General features: G+C 34.7%; 1 protein-coding gene and 1 long non-coding RNA gene across 3 annotated transcripts in view; one reads left to right on the plus strand and one right to left on the minus strand.

Moving 5' to 3' along the window:
- Positions 1-26,590, minus strand: part of LOC112606439 — a 33,532-nt gene extending 6,942 nt beyond the window's left edge. The window contains exons 1-3 of the long non-coding RNA XR_003115635.1: positions 26,462-26,590; positions 25,162-25,377; positions 11,131-11,226 (exon numbers count right to left, since the gene is read on the minus strand). This is a non-coding gene — a long non-coding RNA (uncharacterized LOC112606439). The remainder of the gene's footprint in view (positions 1-11,130; positions 11,227-25,161; positions 25,378-26,461) is intronic.
- PDC (phosducin) lies at positions 2,554-18,925 on the plus strand. Of its 2 annotated transcripts, XM_025356893.1 has the most exons (4): positions 2,554-2,606; positions 12,902-12,986; positions 15,828-15,979; positions 17,975-18,925. In XM_025356893.1, the coding sequence occupies exons 2-4, from the start codon at positions 12,926-12,928 to the stop codon at positions 18,500-18,502; spliced, it is 741 nt and encodes a 246-aa protein (XP_025212678.1). In that variant the 5' UTR covers positions 2,554-2,606; positions 12,902-12,925; the 3' UTR covers positions 18,503-18,925. The 2 variants fall into 2 exon arrangements, with proteins under 2 accessions (XP_025212678.1, XP_025212686.1); XM_025356901.1 differs by lacking the exons at positions 2,554-2,606; positions 12,902-12,986 and adding an exon at positions 13,676-13,772.
- Positions 26,591-26,792: the final 202 nt, after the last annotated feature.

The raw sequence follows: 26,792 nt of genomic DNA on the forward strand, positions 1-26,792 counted from the left end.
CTCCTAGGACTAGAGTGTATAGCTGTCCTTGAACTCCTAAGGAATTCACACTTTTCTGTCAATTCTGTCCTTACAATTAACTTTCTCACACTAAAAAAAAAAAAAAAGAGGAAGTAGATATGTATGACAGCCCTGGAACCAGAAAAATCTCCATTGAAGGCTGTTTAGAATTTAAAGAAAATTCTATAATTTCATCTTTTTAGAGCAGGTAATTTAATCTGCCCTAAACAGGAGACTTTACTGGTTAATAGTGTGGAACATGGAATTAAGTCATACCTGAATTCGAACGCTGGGGTCTGCATGGACATAATGTCAACATTTGAAACATAAAAACTGTTTTCTTGCTGCTGTATATAGAAATACCTTGTCCATAGAAGAGTGCTTTCACACAGTAGGCATTCCACAAATATTGGGGAATAAATGCATCAATTAGATAAGTTACAAAACTTATCCAAGCCTGTCTCCTCATCTATAAAATTATACTTGACCTACCTCCAAGGATTGTTGTAAAGATTATGCAAAGTAAACAATTAGTACCTCACCTGGCATGATGAGCACTCAGGAAGTGTCCTAATTATTAATATTTTTATTCCTGTTTTCTAAGATATTTTCAGCTGGTTTATAATGTTTGTGCCTTGTAAAGTATTTAGTATTCTTAAAATTGGATGTAAAATCATATATAAAAATCTAAACAGTACATCAACATATAATTCTGATACTTTTAAATGTTTTTACATCAATCAAGAATCATATGCGTGAAATAATGACCTTTTGGGCTTTGACTCTTTTCTTGACAAGTTTTCATGATCTACAAAAATTACTCAATTCATAATTGAAGCAATTAGATCAAATATGCTTGTCCAAAATGGAGGCAAGTGTGTGATGTCCATAATGACCCCAAATCCTTCCAGTAAACAAGTGCCAGAGATAGCACAAAATAAAAAGCAAATTATGGAAATATCTGTGTTGGGAAGGTGGCGGTAGCATAGGAATTGCTATAGTAATTTTTTTTAACCATAAGTCTCTATACTTGTACCTATATTACATATTTGAACATATGAGTACCACACTATATTTGACAGTAACTTAAAACATATTTTTTGAATGTTAAAACCACTATGACATTTTTTATCATCAAACTGAAATATTAAATTTCTTCACATTTGCCATCAGAAGGCATCTTTTAAGTTACATTTGTATTGCACCTGACTACACTCTAGATTCTTTAGCTAGAGAAAAAACACTCAGTTCATAAAAACTGAGAGTGAATTGCCCTGAGAAACTTTGTTGAAAAGCACATGTATAGCACACAAACTGGAAACCTGCTAAATGGGAGGTAAACATGAAACCTGCTAAATGGGAAGTAAAAATCTGACTTAAGGATGAAAATGAAAGTTAATTTAGAAAATACTTTGATTTCTGGAAGAATCTCTATGAAAATATTTATGGTTGTGACTCTCTTAAATATTGTAAATTTTATGTACTTTTGTCTATTCTTCAAATCAAATTCTACAATAAAAAAATGTATAGGCCAACAAAGTTCTGAAATGTGACAGATTTCCCTCCTACTAACAGAGTAAATAAATAACAAATTAATTTAGTATAATAAAACATAACTATTAAAATTTATTTAGACACTATCACTGTTTAAATTGCATTAAGATCTACTTAAAGTTTCTGGGTGAAGCTATGTATGACTAAACCTTATAATTTAAATATCTAAATGTATTCATTTTAATTGCCATTAATATTAAAATTTTGTCCTCTTGCTAATTAAAAATTTCCAGTTTTAAGCTTAGAGTAAATTAAATCTCCTACTTTGGCAAAGTTAGATGAGAATTTGGTTGTAAGAATTAAAGATGTTAGGAAAAGACGGAAGATGAAACACATGCATCTACTTCCCTTACATCTCAAAACTCCATTAAAAAACAGCAGGAAAGGAATTTTTAATGGCAAAAACCAGAAACAATAAGGAGAAGTGAAAAGGAGAAAATGCCAATAAAACTAGAATCCAGAAAGCTAGATCTGTAAAAAAAAAAAAAAAAAACCACAAAGCCGATCTGAAAAAAATTGTATTAAAAGCCTGTAGTAAGAGAAGATGAAAATCATAGTATCTCTCTTACTCCTCCTCCCAATGTTGTAGTAATCATAGCACTTCATTGTGATTACCTTTTTACTTACCTATCTCCCCCACTAGACTGCAAGCCCCACGATATAGGAAATGGGGTTTACTTGTCTTTGTACCCTGGTGCCTAGGTACTGCTTGTTTCACACAAAGTAAGTGCTCAATAGAGGATTATGGGACTAATGAATACAACTCATGTTACTGTGATAAATAAGTACTCATAATGATCTCTGTCTCTCATCCATTCAATGTGTTCTGTAAAATATAAACTGACTACTCTTTGTTTGGTTTTGCCTTATTATAAATGAATAGGTCTTGCTAATTCTGTTAATCCTATTACTTGTTCAGAGCTATTTCTGCAAGGGTCATCAATATCTGGGGATTTTAAATCTGAGCTTAAACCTACTGAAGTTCAAGAGGAGTTCAGTAGACAGGGATTCTCACCCACTGAACAAGGACACCAGGCACAGAGATCCAAACAGTGAGTCCACAAGTAGTCCTTTTGATAATATAATTTTTAAAATTTTACCTTAGGGGAAAGAATAGTGATTCACTGTTTATATATTATTGTGTTAATTTAAAATAGTTCAAAGTACATAAAGTTTTGAATTCTCTACTACAAAGACAATTAAATACAGTGTATCCTTCTCTCTTTTCAGTGATTTCCACCAGTCATCTTCACTAATACAGATTCAGAGTAAACATGCAATGTTTAGCCTGATATTCTAGACTGTTAAAATAAGACCATGATTGGAGAACTCATTTTGCAATTTTAAATTTCCTTTGAGTGAAGGGAAAACTAAGGGAATAAATGATGAGTCCTTGAACTTTATGTTGGAAGATCTGGCTCCCAAGTTGGAAAGGGAGTGCGGTAGTTGCCCCTTTTCCAAGGGGGATATGTTCCAGGACCCCCACTGGATGCCTAAAACCATAGATAGAACTGAACCCTGTGTATACTATGTTTTTTTCCTAAACATTCATACCTATGATAAAGTTTAATTTATAAATTAGACACAGTCAGAGGTTAACAATAATCACTAATAATAAAATAGAAGCTTTATAACAATATGCTAGCATCACAACACTTCTGCTTTGGGACCTTATTAAGTAAATAAGGGTTACTTGAACACAAGCACTGCAATAGTCAATCTGATAACCAAGAGAGTAATGCGTATGGTGTGGATATGGTAGACAAAGAGATGATTCATGTCCCAGGCCAGACAGAGCAGGATAGTGTGAGATTTCATCAAGCTACTCAGTACACTGCACAATCTAAAACTTTTGAATTGTTTATTTCTGGAATTTTTCATTTAATATTTTTGGACCAAGGTTGACCAAGGGTAACTGAAATCACAGAAAGCAAAACCTCAGGTAAGTGAGGACTAATATATTCATCCAGCGCTAAGGCATGTTTTGAGGCTTTTCCTTAGTAGTATGTTATTGTGGCGGTGGTTTGTTGGTGGTTTTTAATTTTTAAAGTAGAAATAATGTTTGTTTTGAAAGGTTACTTTAGAAATTTAATGGAACAGAAATAATGTTTTTAAAAGAAAAGAACACTGAGAGTTTGTTGATATTTGTTAAATTCAGTGAAAATTTTCTTTCAGTTGTTTTTTTTTTTTTTCTATTTTGTTCCCATGGAGGTTATTATTATTACCAATAAACCTTACAGTTTTGCATTATGAAAATGAGTGCAGTAATTGATTTGCAATGAAGTATTTTTATTAACTGCAAAAATAACTTCTCACTATAGAATCCATTTTAAATATATATAATATACATATTGTCCATTGTACATGCTACTTAGAATCACCTAATATTAAAGCTAGAAAAAACTTAGAGATCATCTAATTCATCAAGACGATTTCTGCCTAAATATTATGTTTATAAGTGGATTTGACATTATATGTCATTATCAAAATATATATGAACCATTCATAATAATGTCTGCAATGGAATTCAAACAATATGTACAGGAATATGTATATTTACAAGATAAAGAGACACTTTTAAAAAGATGGCGGTTATAAATTCTAAAATTCTATTTTCTCCAGAACAAGTAAAAGAATATCTGTATGTTGTAATAGCAAAATTGGATTGGTGGATGTCTTTTCACTAGGAACAAGAATTCAGTTATGACTTTTAAAGCTCATATTTCCAGAGTAAATTTTTTTTATTGATGATACAGGATAACAGACAGGAAATTGATATTTGCTATGCATTCCTGACATACAAATTGTTTAAAAGGCTCCCTACAACTCCCCTGCCCAGTCCCATAGATGTTGAAAAAGCAAAACTATTTGAGTAGGGTAGAAACAGAAAATATTACATCTGTTCTATAGTGTCTTATATCAAAATTTCTATCATAGTTTTTCTATCAAAGTTCTTATGAACTTTATCTACATACTGGGGGTAGGGGGAAGTCAGGCATAAAGTAAGGAAATTTTTCAACAGCATCAAGATGAGTGTTTTGTATTTAAAAGAAAGAAAACTAACATTTGCTGACTTCCAACAATTTTCTAATTTGTTATAGGCATTTTGAGGATCACGTGTCCTGTATTCCACTATCCGTCTCAAAATTTAATTTTAAAGAAAACTCTTATTATGATACCACAAAATGTAAAAGTTGATCTATCCCAAAATTAACAACTAACATAATTGAAGGTAGTAACAAAAATCCTAAGTTTTGTCTTACTCCATTAGAGAACTGAAATTCAGAAAAGATATATAACATAAATGCAAAAAGGAAAATCAAACAGAAAATCACTTATGATCTGCAAAATCATGGGTAAGGAAGACAATTCGTTGGAAAACAAGTATGCTACATTCAAATCAAATAATCATTCCCATTTTTCACTTCCAATTAATTCAAGAAATTAATTGTTATGAGGTATAAAATCTCCTTTGTGTCTCTTGTAGAGACACTGAAAGTCTCCACAAGCCCAGTAACACTTTCGTGATCCGACATGGTGTTGTCAAAGCTATTTGATATGAAACTCTCACCACTGATAATTTATTTTAATAAGAAAGGAAAGGCAGAACTACTTTCTATAGAGTCCAATATGGCATTGGGGAAGATATTCATGGAAGGGGTTAAAACACTTCATATTAATGTATCTGTATTGGCGAGCACATTAGCTTGGCTTAGTTGATCAGATTAGCTTAGTCACCTTAGAAAACAGGAAAGCAGAGACCTAAGGAGATGTACAGTTAGAGGTAAAGAAAAATAGGGCATAAAGCCCTGCAAGGGTGACTAGAACACAGTGTGACACTCTGTGGGACACAGATCAAGATGCCAAATGTAGATTTCTAGCAATAAAATGAAGCAGAATTTCTGTCAGTTTTGCCCACATAGCAATTTTTCTTAGTTTTAGCCATCTCAAAACATAATATGTGCCAGATAGTGCCTTCAAGCTAGATAACTTACTAAATTTCACTTCAGTTGAGTTAAACAGGCATTTCACTTCCGTACTTGATTTCCAGTCTGTTATTTCTATCCCATGTTTAATCATGTTCAGTCATAATAATGCCTTTTTAGTGCAGCACCTTCTCTGAAACAGTTTCTTACTCTATGTGTTTCCAAAAGGGAATATGAATATATGCTTTCACGTAAACGAAAGAAAAAAGATTGTTTATTTCAAATTTGACAAAACAAAAAACAATCTTACTCTGAAAATTTTACATTGGAGCTACTTCAGTGCTCTATGTTTTCTGCGTTTTGTACATCCATGGAAAGATGTCAGGTATGCTATAAGTAAACAGATAATTTAATGTTTGGCTGTTTAATTTCTTTACTTTGTACTTGGGGAAACCAGTATCAGAATAAGACTGTGAAAACCTTTCATCATAATTGAAAAAGAAAAAAGGAATGCGGATACATTTACCTGAACCTCAGCCCTTCTAAATAAAGTCTATTATTTCTACTGAGCATCAACCTTTTAGTTTGCTAAGGATAATAACAGTTATTGAAATGCTAAAAATATTTTTCTCTGTGTGGAAAATATTGCATATGATATATATTTTAGATATTCTACTAGTTACTTGATCTTACCCGGACTAAAGTGAGTATATATGCTCTATACTAAGTCTGTACACCACTTTTCTGATTTACTTTTTTAGAGCAATATCCTTAATTTTACTGCAGTTAGTATAGAATACTAATATTTTCCTTAACTTCAAAACAAGCCAGAAACTGGCCAAATAAATAACTGGCATTTGTATTACCTAACATGCAGGGGAATACTGGCGTGCATATATATATATATGTATATATATATAATTTTTTTTTTTTTTTTAATTGGAGTCTCGCTCTGTGGCCCAGGCTGGAGTGCAGTGGCGCGATCTCGGCTCACTGCAAGCTCCGCCTCCCAGGTTCACGCCATTCTCCTGCCTCGGCCTCCGAGTTGCTGGGACTACAGGCGCCCGCCACCACGCCCAGCTAATTTTTTGTATTTTTAGTACAGACGGGGTTTCACCGTGTTAGCCAGGATGATCTCTATCTCCTGACCCCGTGATCCGCCCGCCTCGGCCTCCCAAAGTGTTGGGATTACAGGCATGAGTCACCGCACCCGGCCACTGGCCTATATTTTTGTGGGCTCTTCTATGGCATCCCAGGATTGGGGGTCCACAGGCATGGAAAGAACTAGTGAATAGTCAAAAAAAAAAAAGAGTTAATTTTAGGTATGCCTCATTTCCCCAACTGCAATTTTAAAGGGTAGGTGGGGAACCCTGAAAAATCCAGAGGCTCAAAGCTTTAGGAATTAAAGAAAAGGCAGGCTATGGAGATAAAGAAATAGTGGAGGGCATCTGTGTAAAGTCATTCTTTGCAAAAGTCAGATCCAGGCGCTATGAATTGAATTATATTCCCTCAAAATTCATACATTGAGCCCCTAACCCCCAATATGACAGTATTTGGAAATAGGGGCTTTGTAGAAGAAATTAAAGTTACATGAGGTCAACGGGTATGGCTCTGATCCCATAGGATTACAAGAAAAGACACCGGGGAGCTAACCCACTCTCAGTCATATGAGAACACAGTGAGAAGGCAGACATCTGCACGCCAGGAACCAGGCCCGCACCAGAAGCCAGCTTTACTAGATCTTTATCTGAGACGTTTAGCCTCTGGAACTATGAGAAAATTAACTTCTGTTTTTCAAGCCACACAGTCTATATTTCGTTATAGCAGCCCAAGCAGACAAAGGTACCAAGGAACTGTGTTTATTTATGACTTCTGACGAATAGACGAGTGGCAGAAAGTTTGAGAGACTGAAGTGTTAGTTTTCAAACATAAGCCACACACTGAGATTTTATACAAAACTTGGGCTAGATCATAAGAAGCTTAAGAAACAAATAGACTTATTTTAGAAATTGATCTTAAAGATCTCTGAATCTGTAGAATTGTAACTTCAAATACATTTTAAAAATCAAATACTATTCTTTGGAATATAGGATTAATTTTGTTATTGGTTGATACGAATCCATGAGTGAAATATCTCACTTTACAATATAAATCTCCACACAAAGCTCACAGTGTAATGTTTCCATAACTTGGCCACGTGTAAGAGTAGCTCTAGAAAGAACATTTCCTAGCTTTATTTTTATGTATAATTGATGCATACTGCATATTACACTTGCTTTTACAAATGACCTAGAGATGCAAGACTGATGATAAGTTCTCAATCAATTCATATGATTGTCAAAAACCAACAGCAGGTCTTTTATACTGACGTTCCAGAGTTGTTACTAGTCAGTTAAAATTAATTCCATTAACATGAAATAGGCCAGGTGCAGTGGCTCACGCCTGTAATCCCAACCACTTTGGGAGGCTGAGGCGGGTGGATCACAAGGTCAGGAGTTCAAGACCAGCCGGGTCAACATGGTGAAACCCCGTCTCTACTAAAAATACAAAAATTAGCTGGGCATAGTGGCGTGTGCCTGTAATCCCAGTTACTCAGGAGGCTGAGGCAGGAGAATTGCTTGAACAGGAACCCGAGAGGCAGAGGTAACAGTGAGTGAGATCACACCACTACACTCAAGCCTGGGCTACAGAGCGAGACTCTGTCTCAAAAAACAAAAAAAAAAAAAAAAAGGAAGAAGAAAAGAAAGAAAGAAAGAAACTATCCTATTACATTCAGTATAAACTAATGAGGTTTAATCCAAAGCAAAAATATATCATTCAAATAAGTACTGTCTCAAGGAATTTAGAGACATGGTGACTTATTGATTTATTGCTTTCCATTTCCTCATCTTAGTTTTAATGCATATACAAAAAAATTACGTCGGCTTCTGTGGTTAACACATTCATTCATTAAGCATTTTATTGAAGTGGAATGGTGTAATGGAAAAAATAGAAATTTTGGAGATTTGAGAGTCAGAGATTTGAAACCTGGCTCTATACCCCCTCTATACCTCTGTGAGCTCTGGTAAGTCACTGAATCTCTCAGAGTCTACAATTCACCTCTGAAAAACAAGGATAATAATTTTGTGTGGATTAAAAATAGTGTCTTGAGTACCCCGCACATAGTAGGTTCTTCAAAATTTGCCACTGTCATTTATGAAGTATTTACAATGTATGAAATGATTATAAGAGGTACAACAACAAGTAAAAAATTGCCTCCGTCCTCAAAGAATTTACAATAGTGGAGAAAAACATGTAAAAATAAATGCTGTAAGTTGTTGTGGATGCTAGGAGAGAAGTCAGTCTATATCACACAGTGATTAGATAATTCCAACTATTTGAAAATCTACCAATAAACTACAATAGCTAGTCTTGAAAGCTAAGCTCTTCTTAAGCAATCCTGAGAATATACAAGTTAATTTAAAACTAGATAGTCTGATTAGATTAAACAGGTTTGAAGTGACTGACAATTGTCATGTGACCAAGGATAATGATGATAATGAAATGTTTAGGACTAGATTTTTTTTTTAAAGAGTCTTTTAAAACTAATGTTTAAAAATTTTACTCACTTCCTTTGTATTCTAGATCCTCGCTATCATATATGAAACAGGAACAACATGCAGGACCATTTATATTTGTCTCATTTTATTTCTTGGTAATTACTAAGCCATAGTTGGGAGGTGTTAGAATTTTGAGGACAAGGTTTGAGAAGTGTTATCCTCTATAAACTACTATTTAAAATTATTAAAATCCTAAATTAAGAGGAAAATAAAACCCTAACTTGGTAAAATTCTATTTTAAGCTGTGTTTCTCCCCAATATTAGTTTTTACTATTACTTTTGAAGAGGGTGATAATATTCTTTTAAATGCACATTATTCTGTCAAAGGATCCATATATAATTTTTACTTATTACAGGTTTTAATTGAAACAGTAATATAACTATTTAAAAATTTTAAAAAATACAAAATTGCAGTTTTTCATAATTTTGTGATGTGGAAAATACAATAATTCTTTTGAACCAAAGTAAATCTTGGTGAAGGCAAGATTTTTACCTTCTGTCTTCTTGCCTTACTTTATTACCAATTTCCAATCACACGAAGATGTGCTTACCCAAAGCCCTGTAATAATCCTATTGTCATTTTAAATGTTTTAGCCTAAAGTAGACATGAAATCTTTTAACCACGAAATAATAGCATTGTAAATGAAATGTTTATATTTTTAAATGACTGATACATTGCATACACATATGTAAAAGATGTATTTTTATTTTATCTAACAGACTCCTAGAGCAGTTACCATGTGCCGAGATCTAAGAACCTTGCAAATACTCCAATTAAATTGCTTATACCAACCGGGCACAATGGCTCATGCCTGTAATCCCAGCACTTTGGGAGGCCAAGGCAGGCGGTTCACTTGTGGTCAGGTGATTGACACCAGCCTGGACAACATGGTAAAACCCCATCTCTACTAAAAATACAAAAATTAGCCAGGTGTGGTGGCCCATGCCTGTAATCCCAGCTAGTTGGAAGGCTGAGGCACAAGAATTCTTGAACCTGGAAGGCAGATGTTGCAGTGAGGGGAGATTATGCCACTGCACTCCAGCCTGGGCAGTAGAGTGAGAGTCTGTCTAAAAAAGATTTTTAAAAAATTACTTGTATGATGCTAATGTAAATTTTGAAAAAGATAAGATTTTGGGACAATCAGAAAACCCCATAGTGAGTTGGTGACAGGATAAATTAATAGGAAAGTAGATGAAATCTATTAATAGCTAATAATATTTCTACTTGTGCCTTCCTCTAGGTGCTTCAAGCAGTGCAAACAAACACATTCATGTCTTAATATTTTTCTTTCAATCTGTTCACTGCTTCCCTGGCAGTAAACAGTACCAATGTTTGCCAATCCTTGTACTCTAACTCAAATGGAGGTATTAGATAAGGATGGACTCTGTCCTTGACTTAAACAGGCAACCCAGCTGATTTAAGTCTTAGTATTAGTGAGCGTCATACTGGAAGAGTTTTGTTCTTCATGTAATTCAGAGCCCAGGAAAATGTCTAGCATATAGTCTATTCTCAACATATATTAATCCAATCAACAAATAAGTTTTGTCCTAAGTAACTGGATTATCTTTTAATAAAGGGATTCCCTGAAATTGGTGAAAACCTTTTCTGAAAAAGGAATTTATTTTTCCCAGTAGATTGTCAACTAGGTAAACAGCAAGCAATTCAAGAAGGAAGCTGTGCCCTGTATCTTCAGCATTTGAAATAAAATTATTTTTAGATTTCCTTAAACTTATGTATATTTACTGAGAATAGTAGCTACCCCAAATTAACAGTCCAGTCTTAAAAAGTAAAGAGACTGGATTGAGTCTCTATTTTTCTGAGAACTGAAAAGCTATTGAAATTATCAAATAAATTTCCATTTCTTTGTTTTGTAGTTTTCTTTTGAAGCAAAAATTTTCATGTCTTTTCAGATCAAAATTTATTTGTAAATAGTTGCAGTAAGAAATAAAATGGCTTTTCTGTCCAGCAGCTTTTACTTTCCATTTTCCATTATACTTTGTAATTACTAAATCCATTCAAATATAATATTCTTTATTACATTTATACTTACCTAAACATTGTGAAATTGATTGGCTTTCCCTTCACAGTCTTTTCTTGTTCAAATGGAAAAAATCAAATTGGCAAAGACATTTGACCTCCAGTGATTCTGGATAGGGATTGCAAAAAGAGAAACAAAATTACAGGACCACTCCAAGTCTGGAGACCAAAGGTAAAGGCAGAAGAGAAATTAAGAGAGAGTTCTGTCTTACCACCCTGCGCCTTGGGAAAGCACCACACAAACCAAATGCAGGATTGAAGTGTAAATCAACAGAAAACTAAGATGAGTTTCAAAGTATAAGCTGTGCGATATTAGTGCCTAAAACTGACTTCGAAAGAAGGAGGCAAAGCCAAAAAAGTGAAAGACTAAAGTGTAAAAATAAGATAATTTATCTACTGTTAGTATATCCTCCCTGACTTGAAAACTTCAGGAAAATCACAACTATATGAACACTTGAGGGAATATGTTAGTTTGTATAATAATTGAGTTTTCCAGATAGTCCAAAGCTAAAATAGGAAATATATTTGATTTGAGTGTGAACCAGATAGAACGAAAGAATAAATAGATTCTACATGAGGGCACCAAGGAGTTTCATATGAATAAAAATCCAAGTGCTTTTAGTGATTTTCTATTTTAGCCTGTCAAAAATACTATAAACTGGCAGAGTGTGGGCTCACTCCTATAATCCCAGCACTTTGAGAGGCCAAGGTGGGAAGATCACTTGAGGCGAGAAGTTCGACACTAGCCTGGGCAACATACCAAAAAATAAAAAAATAATTAGCAGGGCGTGGTGGCACACACCTGTAGTCCCCGCCACTCAGGAGACTGACGTGGACTCACTTGAGTCCAGGAGTTTGAGGCTGCAGTGAGCTAAGATAGCACCATTGTACTGAATGAAGCCTGGAAAACAGAGTTAGACCCTCTCTCAAAAAACTTAAAAAAAAAAAAAATACTATAGGCTTAGCTACTGGCTATTTTCATTTGCTTGGTGGATACTGTTGTCATGAAAACTTGCCCCATGGTATGGAGAGATGCTATTGAATAGTGTTCCTTAGACCATCATTCTTTAATGCCAATTCAAAGATTCGATTGGCCAAATCATACTGAGAAAAATGACTCTATTATAGTATGTTAATTTCCATAATAGTGTAATGATTAAGAGTTGGCTCCAAAGTCAGACAATGTAGGTTCAAATCTTTGCTCCACCACTTACTGTGTGATCTTGGGCAAGCAACTTAAACTCCCTGCCCTTCAGCTTCCTCGTTATAACATGTCATTAACATTTGTCCCTACCACATATGGCTATATGAGAATTAAATGAGTTTTGACACATAAAATAATTTAAACAATGCCTGACACATAGTGTTCATAGCAAGTATATAATTATTAATTTTTATTATATGAAATAAATAACATATATTACTTCTTATATATTCAAATTTCACATAATATTATGAAATTAGGAAAATCAGTAATAAATAATGTTCACTAACCACATAGACTTAACTGGAACACTTGAGTTAAGAAAAGACAAATGATGAATTATATAAAATCCTTAAGTCCAGACATCTTTAATAATACATGTTAAATTAATGTCCTTTTACATTGCGGATAGAAACATTCTAAATACTTTATCACTGAGTGATTATCCTTAGCCTACTTATGGAATCTGGCAGCGGGAGACTATAAATATGCATATACCTATATATTTATCTATCTATCTATATATATATGTACATCCTGGAATTCTTGTGTCATTATTATTTCTTTGTTCCTCCTATAGATTATATCAAATCGAATCCCTAAAATGGAAGAAGCCAAAAGTCAAAGTTTGGAGGAAGACTTTGAAGGACAGGCCACACATACAGGCAAGCAAAGCAAGAAGAAAAAATAATTATTAACTTAAAATTAAATATGGCAATATCTAATGTTCTTATTGACATTATTCAGTATGTACTTTAAGTAATATCTTTAGATAAATTGTTAGACTAATCTAAAAAATATTTGAGTGGGCAAATTAGTTTTTGAAATCCAATAATTCCTAACAGTTTTATTTAGATGTCAAAGAGTAAAAAAAACACTAATTATTGGTAATTTCTTGCTGACCAACTATCACAAGACCTCTTATCTACACTATAATTAAGTCACTTTCCTCTCTCCTGATTGTACCCCACCCTCACTACAAACTTTCACTGTAAACAAGGTTAGACCAAAAGGTAACTAAATGGCCTTTAATTTCAGTTTTCTAATCTCAAAAAAAAAGGGAATGATAAGATATTCCCTTTATTTTTTTGAATAAATAAATTTCAGTATTCCTCCAGAAAACCTAACAGTTCATTTCATCCAGAGTCTGTTTTCTTAATCTGTTAAATTATGTTTGGCTATCTATATGCCACTCCTAAGAGCTTAAAAAACTTAAATATCATGACTTAAATTTAAAAATTCCCATTTAACTCTATTGAATCTTATTTGAATGGTAATTTCCTCTCTCTTTTAATTTGGATTGAGCCATTAAATTTAGCCAGAAGCTTGAAAGAATTCACAAGACTACCAGCCAAAATGTGTGGAGATTTATTTTATAATAGCAATGTGAGGAATACCTTCCTAAGTATGACAAAAACAAAAACAACAACAAAAAGACCACTGAAGAAAAGGTTGGTAAATTCATTTATAAAAAGGAAGGAAGGACGGATAGATGAAGGGATGGAGGGAAAGTGGGAGACAAGGAAAAAAAGGAAGAAATAGTTGCTGTCTGGTAAAAGTCACCACGAACAAAAGTCAAAAAGCATTTAACAAATAGGGGAAAAACATTTGCAACTCAATCGACAGTGTCAGTTTCCTAATATATATGAAGAGCTCCTACAAATCCATAAGAAAAGGAACCAATTACCAAATAGAACAATGAGCAAAAGATAGGACAGACTATTCATGGGGGAAAAAAGAAAAAGAAAATAGTAACACAAAAAACTATAGTGAAAGTAATTAAGCTTAATAACACATTTTTGGCACCCTCATACATTGCTGATAGCAGTGTAAACCGGTACAATCTCTGTAGGGGCAACCTAGCAATATCAAAATTAGTAATATATATGCCCTTTGACCAGGGAATTTTACTTATATAACCATAACTATACCTGCACAGAGTTTTAAAAATGTATGCACAAGATTCTTCATTCAGTGTCATATGTCATAGAAAAAACTGGAAACAACAATGTAGATCACTACGAAACTGTTTAAGTCAATTATGTATATCTACACAATGGAACACCATGCTTCCATTTTCTAATTAAGGAAGAACCTCTTCATGTGTGTATACCAAAAAAATCTCCAAGATGTAGTATGAAACAGAACAAACAAGGTAAGGAAAAATGCATATAATACACCACCATTTGTAGAAAACAGGAACAAAATGGATTCTCTTTTTTAAACAAACATGTACGCATGTATATTTTGAATATGCATAAAACTTATCTAAAAATATTGATATGAACACTATATGGGAAAACCAAAAGCTTTGATTGCCTGCATATAATATACATACATTCATAACAAATTTATATTAAATATATACCATATATATAACAAATAAAAATTATTAGGTAATATGGAGGAGAAAGAAGGAATACATCCACATATAGAATACGATATAGAATACAGACATTAAAGGTGTGGATATAGCTAAGCTTTAGTGAATGATAATCAGTTTAATATTCCTTGTTTTAAAGAATTTAAGACTTTCTTAAGTGAATAATGTTGTTAGTCATCAGGTCAACTGAATATTAGAATTCCAGTTGAATCATTCTTCATTTAATTAGTTTTACTTAAATCTGCCAATCTGGCCGGGCATGGTGGTTCACACTTGTAATCCCAGCACTTTGGGAGACTGAGGTGGGTAGATTACTTGAGGTCAGGAGTTCAAGACCAGCCTGGCCAACATAGTGAAATCCCATCTCTACTAAAAATACAAAAATCAGCCGGGCGTGGTGGCATGCACCTGTAGTCCCAGCTACTCAGGAGACTGAGGCAGGAGAATCACTTGAACCCGGGAGGTGGAGGTTGCAGTGAGCCAAAATCACACCCCTACACTCTAGCCTGGGCAACAGAGCAAGACTCCATCTCAAAAAAAAAAAAAAATCTGCCAATCCTATTCTTTCTATGTTTGTAAAATATTCCTAGAATCTTAGAAGAATGGGATGGTCTCATAATAATTTTCCTAAAGCCATTTTAGTTTTATTGAGGTCAGGCCCCCTGCTCACCAGTTGTTCTTTACATACTATTGTTATTTTGTTTCCCCAACATTCCTGGTTTCCTTTATTAATACTGTAATGCCAATTTTAGTTTGTTGCTGAAGTTTTTTTCTTAGGTAATAAAAGTGCTATTTTTTCCAAAATTCTAGTCTCCTACCTGGACTCTAATTTTTAAACATATTAACCCCAACCTTTTGCCAGTAGTTCAAAGTGCATAATTTATATTTTCATTAGTGCAAATGTTTCCAAAAGATTCTTTACCAAAACCCATTTAACAAGATTAATGTGGGAGCATATTTTTATGAGCAGGGCAGTCAGAAATTTCTAGTCCAAACAAGATGTTTGTTTCTGATGCAGTAGATAATAAGTTTATTTCATGACAATACTTATACAAATTTCAGTTATCCCAATAGTCCTTTTGAAAATATAAAGGAAAACAATTTATTTTTCATTTCATTCCAGGACCTAAAGGAGTAATAAACGACTGGAGAAAGTTTAAATTAGAGAGTCAAGACAGTGATTCAATTCCACCTAGCAAGAAGGAGATTCTCAGGCAAATGTCTTCTCCTCAGAGTAGGAATGGCAAAGATTCAAAGGAACGAGTCAGCAGAAAGGTAAGATAATACAAAAATCAGTAACAAATAATTTACAATGTGTTTTCCAATCTAAATCAATCTAGAGAATCATTTTAGACTATTACAAAATGTATTGATTACAATATTGCTTATGCTGGCAAAAAAAAATGGAAATGTAGTGAATGCCTATTGTGGCCTTCCATACCAAGAATACCTACAGTTATGGGAAGAATTAGTTACAAATACATGAGTTGATCTAGAGGTAGTTTCACAATATGAGAAAGCAAAATACAGAAAATTCCATCTAGGGAATCATAACAAACCTGCTCCACTTGTTTTGAAAACATATAAAGAAAAAATAAATGTAAAACTATGTTGAAACATGTAAAATACTACACTAATGTGACACATAATCATTATTTAAAATTGTATGCCAATGTTAAACTTTGGAAATGTATCTGAATGCCTACATATCTATATGCCTGAATATGTGAATGAAACAAGTTTTCATATAAATACTCAAATACATCTTCAAGTCAAATTTGTGTGGTTTGGTCTGTTAAATTAACAGAACTATAGCAGCAACATAAAAATTATATAAAACACTGGAAATTTTTAGGGTTAAAACCAAATTGGGACAATATTATTATTATTATTATTATTATTACTATTATTATTTTGAGACAGAGTCTCGTTCTGTCACCCCGGCTGGAGTGCAGTGGCACAATCTTGGCTCACTGCAACCTCCACCTCCTGGGTTCAAGCGATTCTCCTGCCACAGCCTCCCAAGTAGCTGGGACTACAGGCATGTGCCTCCATTTTTTGTAGAGATGGAGTTTCACCATATTGCCCAGTCTGTTCTCCTGGGCTCAAACAATCCACCTTCCTCGGCCTGCCAAAGTGCTGTGATTACAGGCATGAACTCCCATACCCATCCTGGGACAGTAATCTTAAAACAGAAAAAAATATGATAAGGAAAATAATGAGGACATTAGGGAAACAAATATAAGAAACAGAAACAAAAGAGAGAAGTAATGAAAGCATCATAGACTTTTACTTAACTTAAATCTCAGTGTCTTCTGTAAAATGACACTAATGATACCTATCTCAGAGGTTATTTGTAAGGATTGGATAACATAATCTATGTGACGTGCCCAACACTTATGAATGTTTTTCATAAACATTAGTTTCATGTGTTCTCAATTCTCCTCTACTTTAAAAATTGATAGCATTTGCTGTTTGAGAGGTTACATGAATAAGAGGCAGCAGATGATCCCACATGGGAACCATCTAACTTGCATGGTTCTGAGCTCCACATCTATTAATCACACTATGTCCCATTGTTCCTTTTTATCTTTTTCTCTTTTTTGGCTGGGGGAACGGTTACTTAATATTCTGTTAAATACATTAATAATGGAGTAGCTATTATGAAAGGCCTTGCAGGTAACTTTATATTCCAACTGTAAGGAAAAGTAGCTATCTTAGAAAATGGAATTTGGGCCTTTTCTTACTTCAGCCCAAACTAGTGAATAATAATAACCTGGAGGGTTTGTTAAAATACGGATTACTTAGCCTCGGTCTTATAGGTTCTAATTCAGTAAACCTAGGGTGGTGCCCAAATATTTGCATTTCCAAGAAGTTCCCAAGTGAAGCTGATGCTGCTGGTCCAAAAATTAACCTCTTGGATGATCTGATGAACTCCAAATAGTAGGAAAAGCTGTCTTACTTGAATTCCATCCCCCATATTCCAAAAAATCAGTAAGTTATAATAGCGTTTGTTGCTATAAAGAAAATAAACCAGCATAAACAGTGGAGAGCGTGAGATGGGGACTTTTTTAAGTAAAGTGATCAAGGAAGGTGACATTTAAACAAAAGCTTGAAGGAGGTGAAAGAGAAAGGCACATCAGGAGTGAAAGGTAGGTGGTCCAGGCAGAGAAAAGAGCAAAAGTAAACTCCTTTGGTTGAGAATGGGCTTGGTATATCTAAGGAATAAAACTTCTGACTTAATAATTTCTATCATTTCTTTATTCTCAGATGAGCATTCAAGAATATGAACTAATCCATAAAGAGAAAGAGGATGAAAACTGCCTTCGTAAATACCGTAGACAGTGTATGCAGGATATGCACCAGAAGCTGAGTTTTGGGCCTAGATATGGGTTTGTGTATGAGCTGGAAACTGGAGAGCAATTCCTAGAAACAATTGAAAAGGAACAGAAGATCACCACAATAGTTGTTCACATTTATGAAGATGGTATTAAGGGCTGTGATGCTCTAAACAGTAGTTTAACATGTCTTGCAGCAGAATACCCTATAGTTAAGTTTTGTAAAATAAAAGCTTCGAATACAGGTGCTGGGGACCGCTTTTCCTTAGATGTACTTCCTACACTGCTCATCTATAAAGGTGGGGAACTCATAAGCAATTTTATTAGTGTTGCTGATCAGTTTGCTGAAGAATTTTTTGCTGGGGATGTGGAGTCTTTCCTAAATGAATATGGGTTACTACCTGAAAGAGAGGTACATGCCCTAGAGCATACCAAAATAGAAGAAGAAGATATTGAATGAAGATTCACTATGTCAATATCTCATGTTTATCCTTTAGGCATTGGATGATGGTTTTGGTAGTATCTATATTGCTTTAGTGAACACAGAGTATGGGCATGGGCATGGTTATGCTAATTTGACAAAAATGATTGATGCAACAATCAAGTTATTAGCATTTCTTAGTATTAGTTACTCAAATTGATACAATGCTTGATTACAAAACACAGCTGTCTTCAGCAACATTATTAATAAACAAAGAGGATGTGGATAATATTTACGACATTTTTCAAAAATCCCTTTCAAGTTACGTTTTGTCTTTTTTACTCCATTTTCCCTCCTCACTGTTATTATTGTTTGGGCTTTTCAAATTACATTATTCATTATAATTTTCTTTGTGTAATAAAAATAAAATCTCATGAGGAAATAAATTTTCTGTTTGAAGTCTATTCTTTCTCAAGTATTACATTACCAAGGCCCTAAAAACATTATAAAGCCCAAAATACAAAATATCATTCAGTAAAATATTTTATGTTCCAACCAAATTAATGCGTAAGAAACTTAGAAACACTGTGCCAAGTTAAAGTTGTATTTTAAAGAGGAAGCAAGATCTTTTTATTCTCTGGGTGGAAGAATAATATTTAGTGGTAATAAAATTACAATATTCATTTCTTGATTGCCTATTATGGGTCAGTATTTTATACATATCATCTCTAATTCTTAACCACAAATCTGTACATAGAAAGTATTACTCCCATTTTATAAACAGTAAAACAGAGAATCAGAGAAGTGAAGTGTAAGTTGTACCTTTATTTCCCTTGAAAACATTTGGAAGTCTCTCCTCCAACACAGAAACATGGAAGTGAAAAATAAAATATGTTCAAAATGTCTAAATGAACAATGAGATGAAGAGCAAGATAAAAGAAATTCCTAGGTTTCTGAATCACAGTAGAGAAATAATGGTGCTGACATAATATGGCCTACAATTAAAGATGTGGCACTTGATAAGTACCCAGAAAAGGGTACTTTCAGAGGAGACCTACTTCATCTTTCCATCACCAGATCTGAAGTGCACAGCTGAAGGAAACACTGTTTCTGCTGATGTCACGATGGAAGAAGTGTCCGTTCCACCTAATGCCAACTGATCAAACTGTACTGTGAATCCTACTCTTTTTATCCATGTAGTAATTACTCTCCTGTAATTATTACACCCCTCTCTGCATCATCTCATTCTTCCTTGTCTATGTTGTATTATTTATATTGGCTTACATGTGAATTTTTAAATTGCCCACTGTTTAAAATACGTCCACCTATAACTTAAATTTTCCAGCTATCACTCACTTCTCTGCTTTCCTTTACAATCATATCTCTCAAAAGAGGTATCTAAAGTCACCATCTTTATTGCTCACTTCCAATTTTTTTTTCATCTCACTCCAATCAGGCCTTTGTTCCAAGCACTTAGAGTCAAATTTAATAGCCAATTCTTATTCCTTATTTTTTTGTCTCCCTCTTAAAAGCATGTCATAGTTGACTATTTTCTACACCACCCCCCACCCTGTTTTTTGTTTGTTTTGTTTTGTTTTGTTTTGAGATGGAGTCTCATTCTGTAGCCCAGGCTGGAGTGCAGTGGTGTGATCTTGGCTCACTGCAACCTCCGCCTCATGAGTTTGAGTGATTTGCCTGTCTCAGCCACTCGAGTAGCTGGGACTACTGGCATGTGCTACCACCCCTGGCTAATTTTTGCATTTTTAGTAGAGACGGGGTTTCACCATGTTGGCCAGGGTGGTTTCGAACTCCTGACCTCAAGTGATCCGCCTGCCTCATCCTCCCAAAGTGCTGGGATTACAGGTATAAGCCACCGCGTCTGGCCTCTTCCCCTTTTCCAGTCACTTCTTTGGCTGATTTGAAAACTCATTGCCTTCTATTCCACTGACTATTCCTTCCAAGTTTCCTTTGCTGATTTATCCTCTAAACACCCCAGGTAATGTCCTCCAGTTCATAATCTTAACTACCATTTATATTAAGGCCACTCTCAAATTCACATCTCCAGTTTGATCTCTGTCCTAGACTCTAAAATCCTATGTCTCAATTGCAGGAAGGGAAGAAAGGAGGAAACAAATGGGATGGCGGTGGAGGGGAAGAAGGTCTGCGATTGTACTAGATTTTGGTGAAACAAAAGTGGGTGAGATAGAATTCCTGACTCTGACTACTTCCTAACATATGGTCACTTCAATAGGTACTGAGTGTTTTTGCTCATTAATCTAAAATTCCATCCTCTATTCTTCTTTATCAATTGGGAAAGTAATTTTAATTGCCCCATGGACTATTTCTAACTTGATGAAGAACAGGCATATCACATGGAGAAAAAGTGCTAGAAAGGAGACATTCAGGGTAATTATAAATAAAATAAGTAGCTTTAAAGTAATAGTTCAACATGTTTTCTCCTATCAAGTAATTGCTAACAAATGTATTAATCCAATACAGAATTCTTTGCTAAGGAATTACTGGACCTAAAAAACTGTAGCAAAAAACGGGATCCTTGCATAATATAGTTATAATTCAAAAACTCCTCAGTGGAACAGCTCTTTATAAATTGACATTAATTCCATGGACTGAAAGTAAATACTTAAAAGAATGGTAGCAAGGTAGTAAGGAAGAATAGTCAAATAAGCATCTTAAAAGAGAGCAATACTTTAAGAATAAAATATAAGCCCTTTTTAATCATTAGCCATTGTTAACTGCAATGTAATGCAGTTTTGTCAGCCAGGCGCAGTAAAGCAAGGCTGAACAGTGAAAGACTCATCTACAAAAACAAGAAAAAAAATGAGTAATTTGAAAGATTCCTGCTTAAAGAAACCTTTACTCTTGAAAGAAATAACCTACCATGCCTTAATTTAAAATAGAGAACTAGCAAGCTTAAGCAGGACTAGGCTCAGGAATGTATTTAACCCATAATTGCCAAAACAAAAGTAACTAGGTGGCACCTGTTTAGAGAGTAAATGATGATAGCAACCATTCTCAAAGTAAGCACTCGATGACTAATAGATGCCAAGGTGAAGCTTTTATCACAACACTCATCAGGAAGAGTTGAACAAAAAGCAGGATTTGCCTAGAATATTTGAAGCCCGCTGCTGCAGAAATCCTGGATTACAAACTCCCCTCATGTAAACACTTAATCTGCAATTCTTTTGGCAGGAGGAGGAGGAGGAGAAGAGATCATTTTTGTCTCAGCAATAGAATGACGTTTTAAATGTAAAGGCTTAAAATGTCATAACATGTCTCATAACAAATCACCCAAATAATAACTGGAATGGACTTGAAGGAAAAGCCAAGAGTGTTAGTTGTAAACTAATAGGAAACTTTGGAGGAAATAGCAAAATTATCCTGTAAAGTCAGAAGCTCATTCATTTATTTGTTCATAAAATACTTATTGATAAGATGCCATTTACCAGCCAGTGTCCTTGATCTCAGGAATCTTAAGGTAAAGAAAACAAACATTCAAACAAGCAATAGAAGATAAACATGTCGACATTTGTATTCATATGTCTATACTGTAGTGGTGGTTAATATCTTGAACACTAGATCTCCTAGGTTTGAATTCATTCGCTGATTTTGTGACTTTGGGCAAATTAGTTAACCTCTCTACTGTTTCCTCATCTGTAAAGTAAGAAAAATAATAGCACGTGTTCATTGGGTTGTTGTGAGAGGAAAAATGAGTAAATTATGTAAACTAGAGCAGTACCTGACACTGACATTACTCAAATGTTAGTTTTCATTATAATTAACAGATATACATGAAGTAAAATGGTGCATACAGTACATAGATACATGACTTTAAGGATCAGCTTATGTAAATAAAAGTTAATTTATTATGAAGTTGGGATTCAATTAATCTATGCCAAACACACCACTCACATTTCTCTATATTAGAAACTTATTCAAACTTTTATGTATGTGAATTGAAAGAGAGAAGTCCGAAAAAACTGCCATTTCAGAATGACTGTAGGTACCACAATAAGCAAATTAAATTAAGTTTGAAAACAAAATAAAGCTTAGCACATAAATAAGAAATTCATTTTGAAGTTTTATACTGAATGTATTATAGAATAAAATTTAATCATATACTTATCTATTCAAATATATCTAATATATTATCTCATGACACAAATTTCATATATTTTTGTTCCCTTTCAAATATTCTACAATTATCTGAGTGTCTAATACATACAAAGAATTATGTTAAATAATAGAAAAGATGATGCAAATGTGTAAGATATAATCGTTCTTTCTTTTCAACGGATTTAGTCTAAGAGGGGAGCACACATTTCTTAAATTAAAAGATATAGTGACGTTTTAATTTTACTTATTTATTAATGTTGAAATCTTATATTCTGGAACCCAGCTTATATTGGATTTCAGTGAAGAAAATGTCATCCACTCATGCCCCTCTGATTAGCTGACATATTCCGGCATGCAGTTCTTCCTTTTACTTTTACTGCCAACTTCCCTTCAATTTCAATATCCCATTCTCTGATGATAGTTATCTACCCTTCCAGTTCTCTCAATTCTTTTTTTTTTGAGACAGAGTCTCGCACTGTCAACTGGACTGGAGTGCAATGGTGCTATCTCGGCTCACTGCAACCTCTGCCTCCCAGGTTCAAGCGATTCTCCTGCCTCAGCCTCCCGAATAGCTGGGGTACAGGCGACCACCACCAAGCCTGGCTAATTTTTTGTATTTTAGTAGAGACGGGGTTTCACCACATTAGCCAGGCTGGTCTCGAACTCCTGACCTCAAGTGATCCGCCCGCTTCGGCTTCCCAATGTGCTGGGATTACAAGCTTGAGCCACCGCACCCAGCCCTCTCAATTCTTTTCTACCAAACCACATGTTGTTTAAGAGCTGCAATTTCTCAGTCTTGCCTGTTCGACACTGCCTTTCTCCATTGTCACCTTCCCATGCAGCCTAAACACTTGACAGATGTCATCAATCACCTTGCTACTGGCGCTTCCCGCATTTTTATCCCCTTATTCTTCCAAAGCACTTATCATTTAAATCCCCAAACTTCCAATCACTTCAACCATCTGATCTCTCTTTTCCTAACTACTAGCTGGTAATTCCTACTCAACAAAATTGTATCTTTCTCAATATTTCATACATGTATCAACCAGTCAGTGCTCTTCAACTAGGGCCTATAGCTTGTTCCACAAACAGATCCCTCTTCCGTTTCCCAAAGCAGCTATTCCAAACCTTCATTATTCGCCTCAGTCTGACTCTCTTAAATCCTTAAACGACTTTCTTTCAACATCTCAGTAGAAACCAAGCCTACCAGGCATGAACTTCCCTCATTTTTTACCCCACATCTATTAGCTCATCTATTTTCCATTTTATTGTTCTCAAAGATGTATTTCTACGTGAAACTAATATTGTCATCTGTGCTTTTAATCGGATTATAACACATTCAAATTTCTTTTTTACTCATATTATAATTCTGTCCCCTCCCTCTATGTTTTTTATTCACAACCTAAAAACAACTTTCCATCTCTTATTTAAAAACTTGTCCTGGTTCTTCCAAATTATTACTACCTATTATTGTCTCTAGTATTCTCCTTCTCTTCATTCCCAAAACTCCGTGCAAAAAAAAAAAAAAAAGAAAAACAATGTATTTAATCTTCCTTTCTTTCTATTTATTTTTCCACCTATCTGCCTCAACTATTCCACTGAAAGTGGTTCTGACAGATCAACAATGACCTCTGTGTCAGGCAGGTCCCTGGCAGGAAACAGCACAAACAGAAAAGGTATGATTGAAGGGAGTTTAAAGAAAAGTCGATTTACAAGGGTGTAGGCAGGAAACTAACAAGAGATACTGAAGAACCACCTATTAACAGATGAAAGTGACTACTACCCACAGGCCTGGAGGGGTCAAGAAACCAGTGAGACCTGCAGTTATAGGAAAGAGCTGCCCAATGGGAGCTTTAGCTTTTGGAAGAGAAATACTGCCCCCGTCACTCTGAGGCCCAGCAGGGACAGAGCTTCAGGCAGAAACAACTTGCACTCTCTCCTTGTACTCTGCTGTTTTCAGGACCTCTCATTGTCAGAATCCAGCTGAAAGCCAGAGGACAAGAGAACCCTTGATGAAGTCTGTTAGGTCAACCTTCTCTAGGAATAAAACAGGATGGAGAAAGAACGTGAATTTTAAGAGGCAAATGAAGAATATCCAATACACCACCTAACCCCGTTAGACTCAACAGTCCTCATTTTACTTAAATTTTGGCTCCATTGAATGTTGATTACTACTCCCAAATTGAAATTCTTTCCTCACTTTGGTTTTCGTAATACCACTCTCCAGATTCTTCTCTGCTTCTGTGACCAGGGGCATGCTCCTTGTCTATTGGTGTTTTCTGGATTAGACTCCTCCCTCACACTTCAGATGCTGTTATTCCCTCTGAAGACTTCAGGTACTATCTACACTGAGGCTTCTGAAAGTCACCACTATCTACATTTGGGGCCGGATAATTCTTTGCTGCGGGGAGTTGCACATTATAGTATGTTTAGCAGCATTCCAGACCTCTAACTACTAGGTACTGTTAGCATCCCTCCCTCAGTTGCAACAACTAAAACTATCTTCAGACATTGCGGATTGTCCTCTGGAAGGTAAAAATCATCCCCAGGGAAGAAGTGCTTACTTCTACATACAGAATATCTATCTTCTGTCCCCTGAGTTCCAGGCTGATGGAAACTTAATTACTATCATCTGTCTCCTGGACAATTGCAATCATTGGCTAACTGGGCTCCACAACTCCCAGTCTTCATGCTCACACCAGATTGATCCAAAAAAGACTGAATGTGTGAGGGAATCCCAAGGCTGTCAAGCCATGCAGCTGAAAATATTCTGAAAACATCTACGAGACACATGAAAAGAAGTGAAACTGTAAGAGTTTTTGACTTACACTCTGAAACATTTGCGGATGTAGATGCTCTTCTTGATGACCTATGACTGTGGGAGTGAAGTAGCTCTGTACAGAAACATTGTACCTCCCATTACAGGAAAAGATATTCTTTCAGAAGAAAGTAAACTCAACAGCAGCATTTCTCTAGTCAATTTTCAAAAGTTTTGTCTCTAACTGGAAGTTTAAAACGTGAAAAGAGTATAATGACTAAAGTGGCACTAACATATATTTAGATAAAAATATGCAGGTTCTATGACAAAACAGTTATCTTTTATACCAATTAGATATGAAAAAATTACACACACTTACACACACACGTACACACATTTATATATCTACACAAACAATAATCATTTTAATTTGACTTTTCAAGATAGGTGCTACTTCAGTAACTCCTGTGCTTTTACTAAGAAAATTTTGAAAAATCATTTAAGAACAAATACATTTGTCATGGGTAGTTGTTTATATGCTTTGCTATGAAAATAAAGCACCTCATGAACAAGTTAGATATTGCATTCCTGAAACATATATAAAAGTCAAATACTATGTAAGTTCATAATTACTAAAGAATTGATGTAAAGACAGTAGAATCCATGCTGTGGAATAGTAGCTTTGTTGCACCAAATATAGCCAACATTTTTATGGTGTGTTATGTTACATAATTATTTCACATACATTGTCTCATTTGAATAACTACAAGACTCAATTGTTCTATGAGGTAGGTAGAACAATGTTTTCAATATGTCCTCTTCAAGGATGACAAAATTGAAGTGTTTGTGGTTAGCTGACTTGTCCAGGTTATGCAGCTAGGAAGATACAGAGTTTAAATTTAACCTTGGACCTCTCATCCCTGGTTCCTATGCTTTTCACATCACAGCATACTTCTTACTGGCAATCATCAATGCAAAGAATGCATTAACAACAAAACTCAGGATTATCTAAGATTGGAAGATCTACCTTAATATATTTCAGGCCCATATATCAATTCTGCAGGAAAAAAACAAAAACAAAAACAAAAACAAAAGAACAAAGTTACCTGGAATCCAGAGAAAGCTTCAGTTAAGTTCCACAACTCTAACAACTAATACAGTGTGTAGGACTCTGGCAGAGAGAACAAAGTAAAGTATACAGTAATCTCAGTTTTCAATTATGGATATTCATTATTTGGGCAATAGCATTTAAGGAAAACATTTAATTTTATCTTTACTTGAGGCTCTCACCTAAACAGCTGTCAAAGTCTGTTCATCTTTCAGGGATTTTTTTCCACAGTATAAAAGAAAATGCTCCTAAAAATTAGTTTTTCATAAAATAAGGTGTTTCACCCTAGGCTATTTTATTTCTTAGAGTGTTCACTCCCTGCTTCCAAT

Source organism: Theropithecus gelada, chromosome 1, assembly GCF_003255815.1.
Source record: "Theropithecus gelada isolate Dixy chromosome 1, Tgel_1.0, whole genome shotgun sequence".
NCBI classification, from domain to species: domain Eukaryota; kingdom Metazoa; phylum Chordata; class Mammalia; order Primates; family Cercopithecidae; genus Theropithecus; species Theropithecus gelada.

Coding starts and splice junctions, on each gene's coding strand:
- PDC (XM_025356893.1), top strand. CDS start 12,926: ATGGAAGAAGCCAAAAGTCAAAGTTTGGAGGAAGACTTTGAAGGACAG. Junction 12,987..15,827: donor AGGACAGGCCACACATACAG/GCAAGCAAAGCA, acceptor ATTTCATTCCAG/GACCTAAAGGAGTAATAAAC. Junction 15,980..17,974: donor AGGAACGAGTCAGCAGAAAG/GTAAGATAATAC, acceptor CTTTATTCTCAG/ATGAGCATTCAAGAATATGA.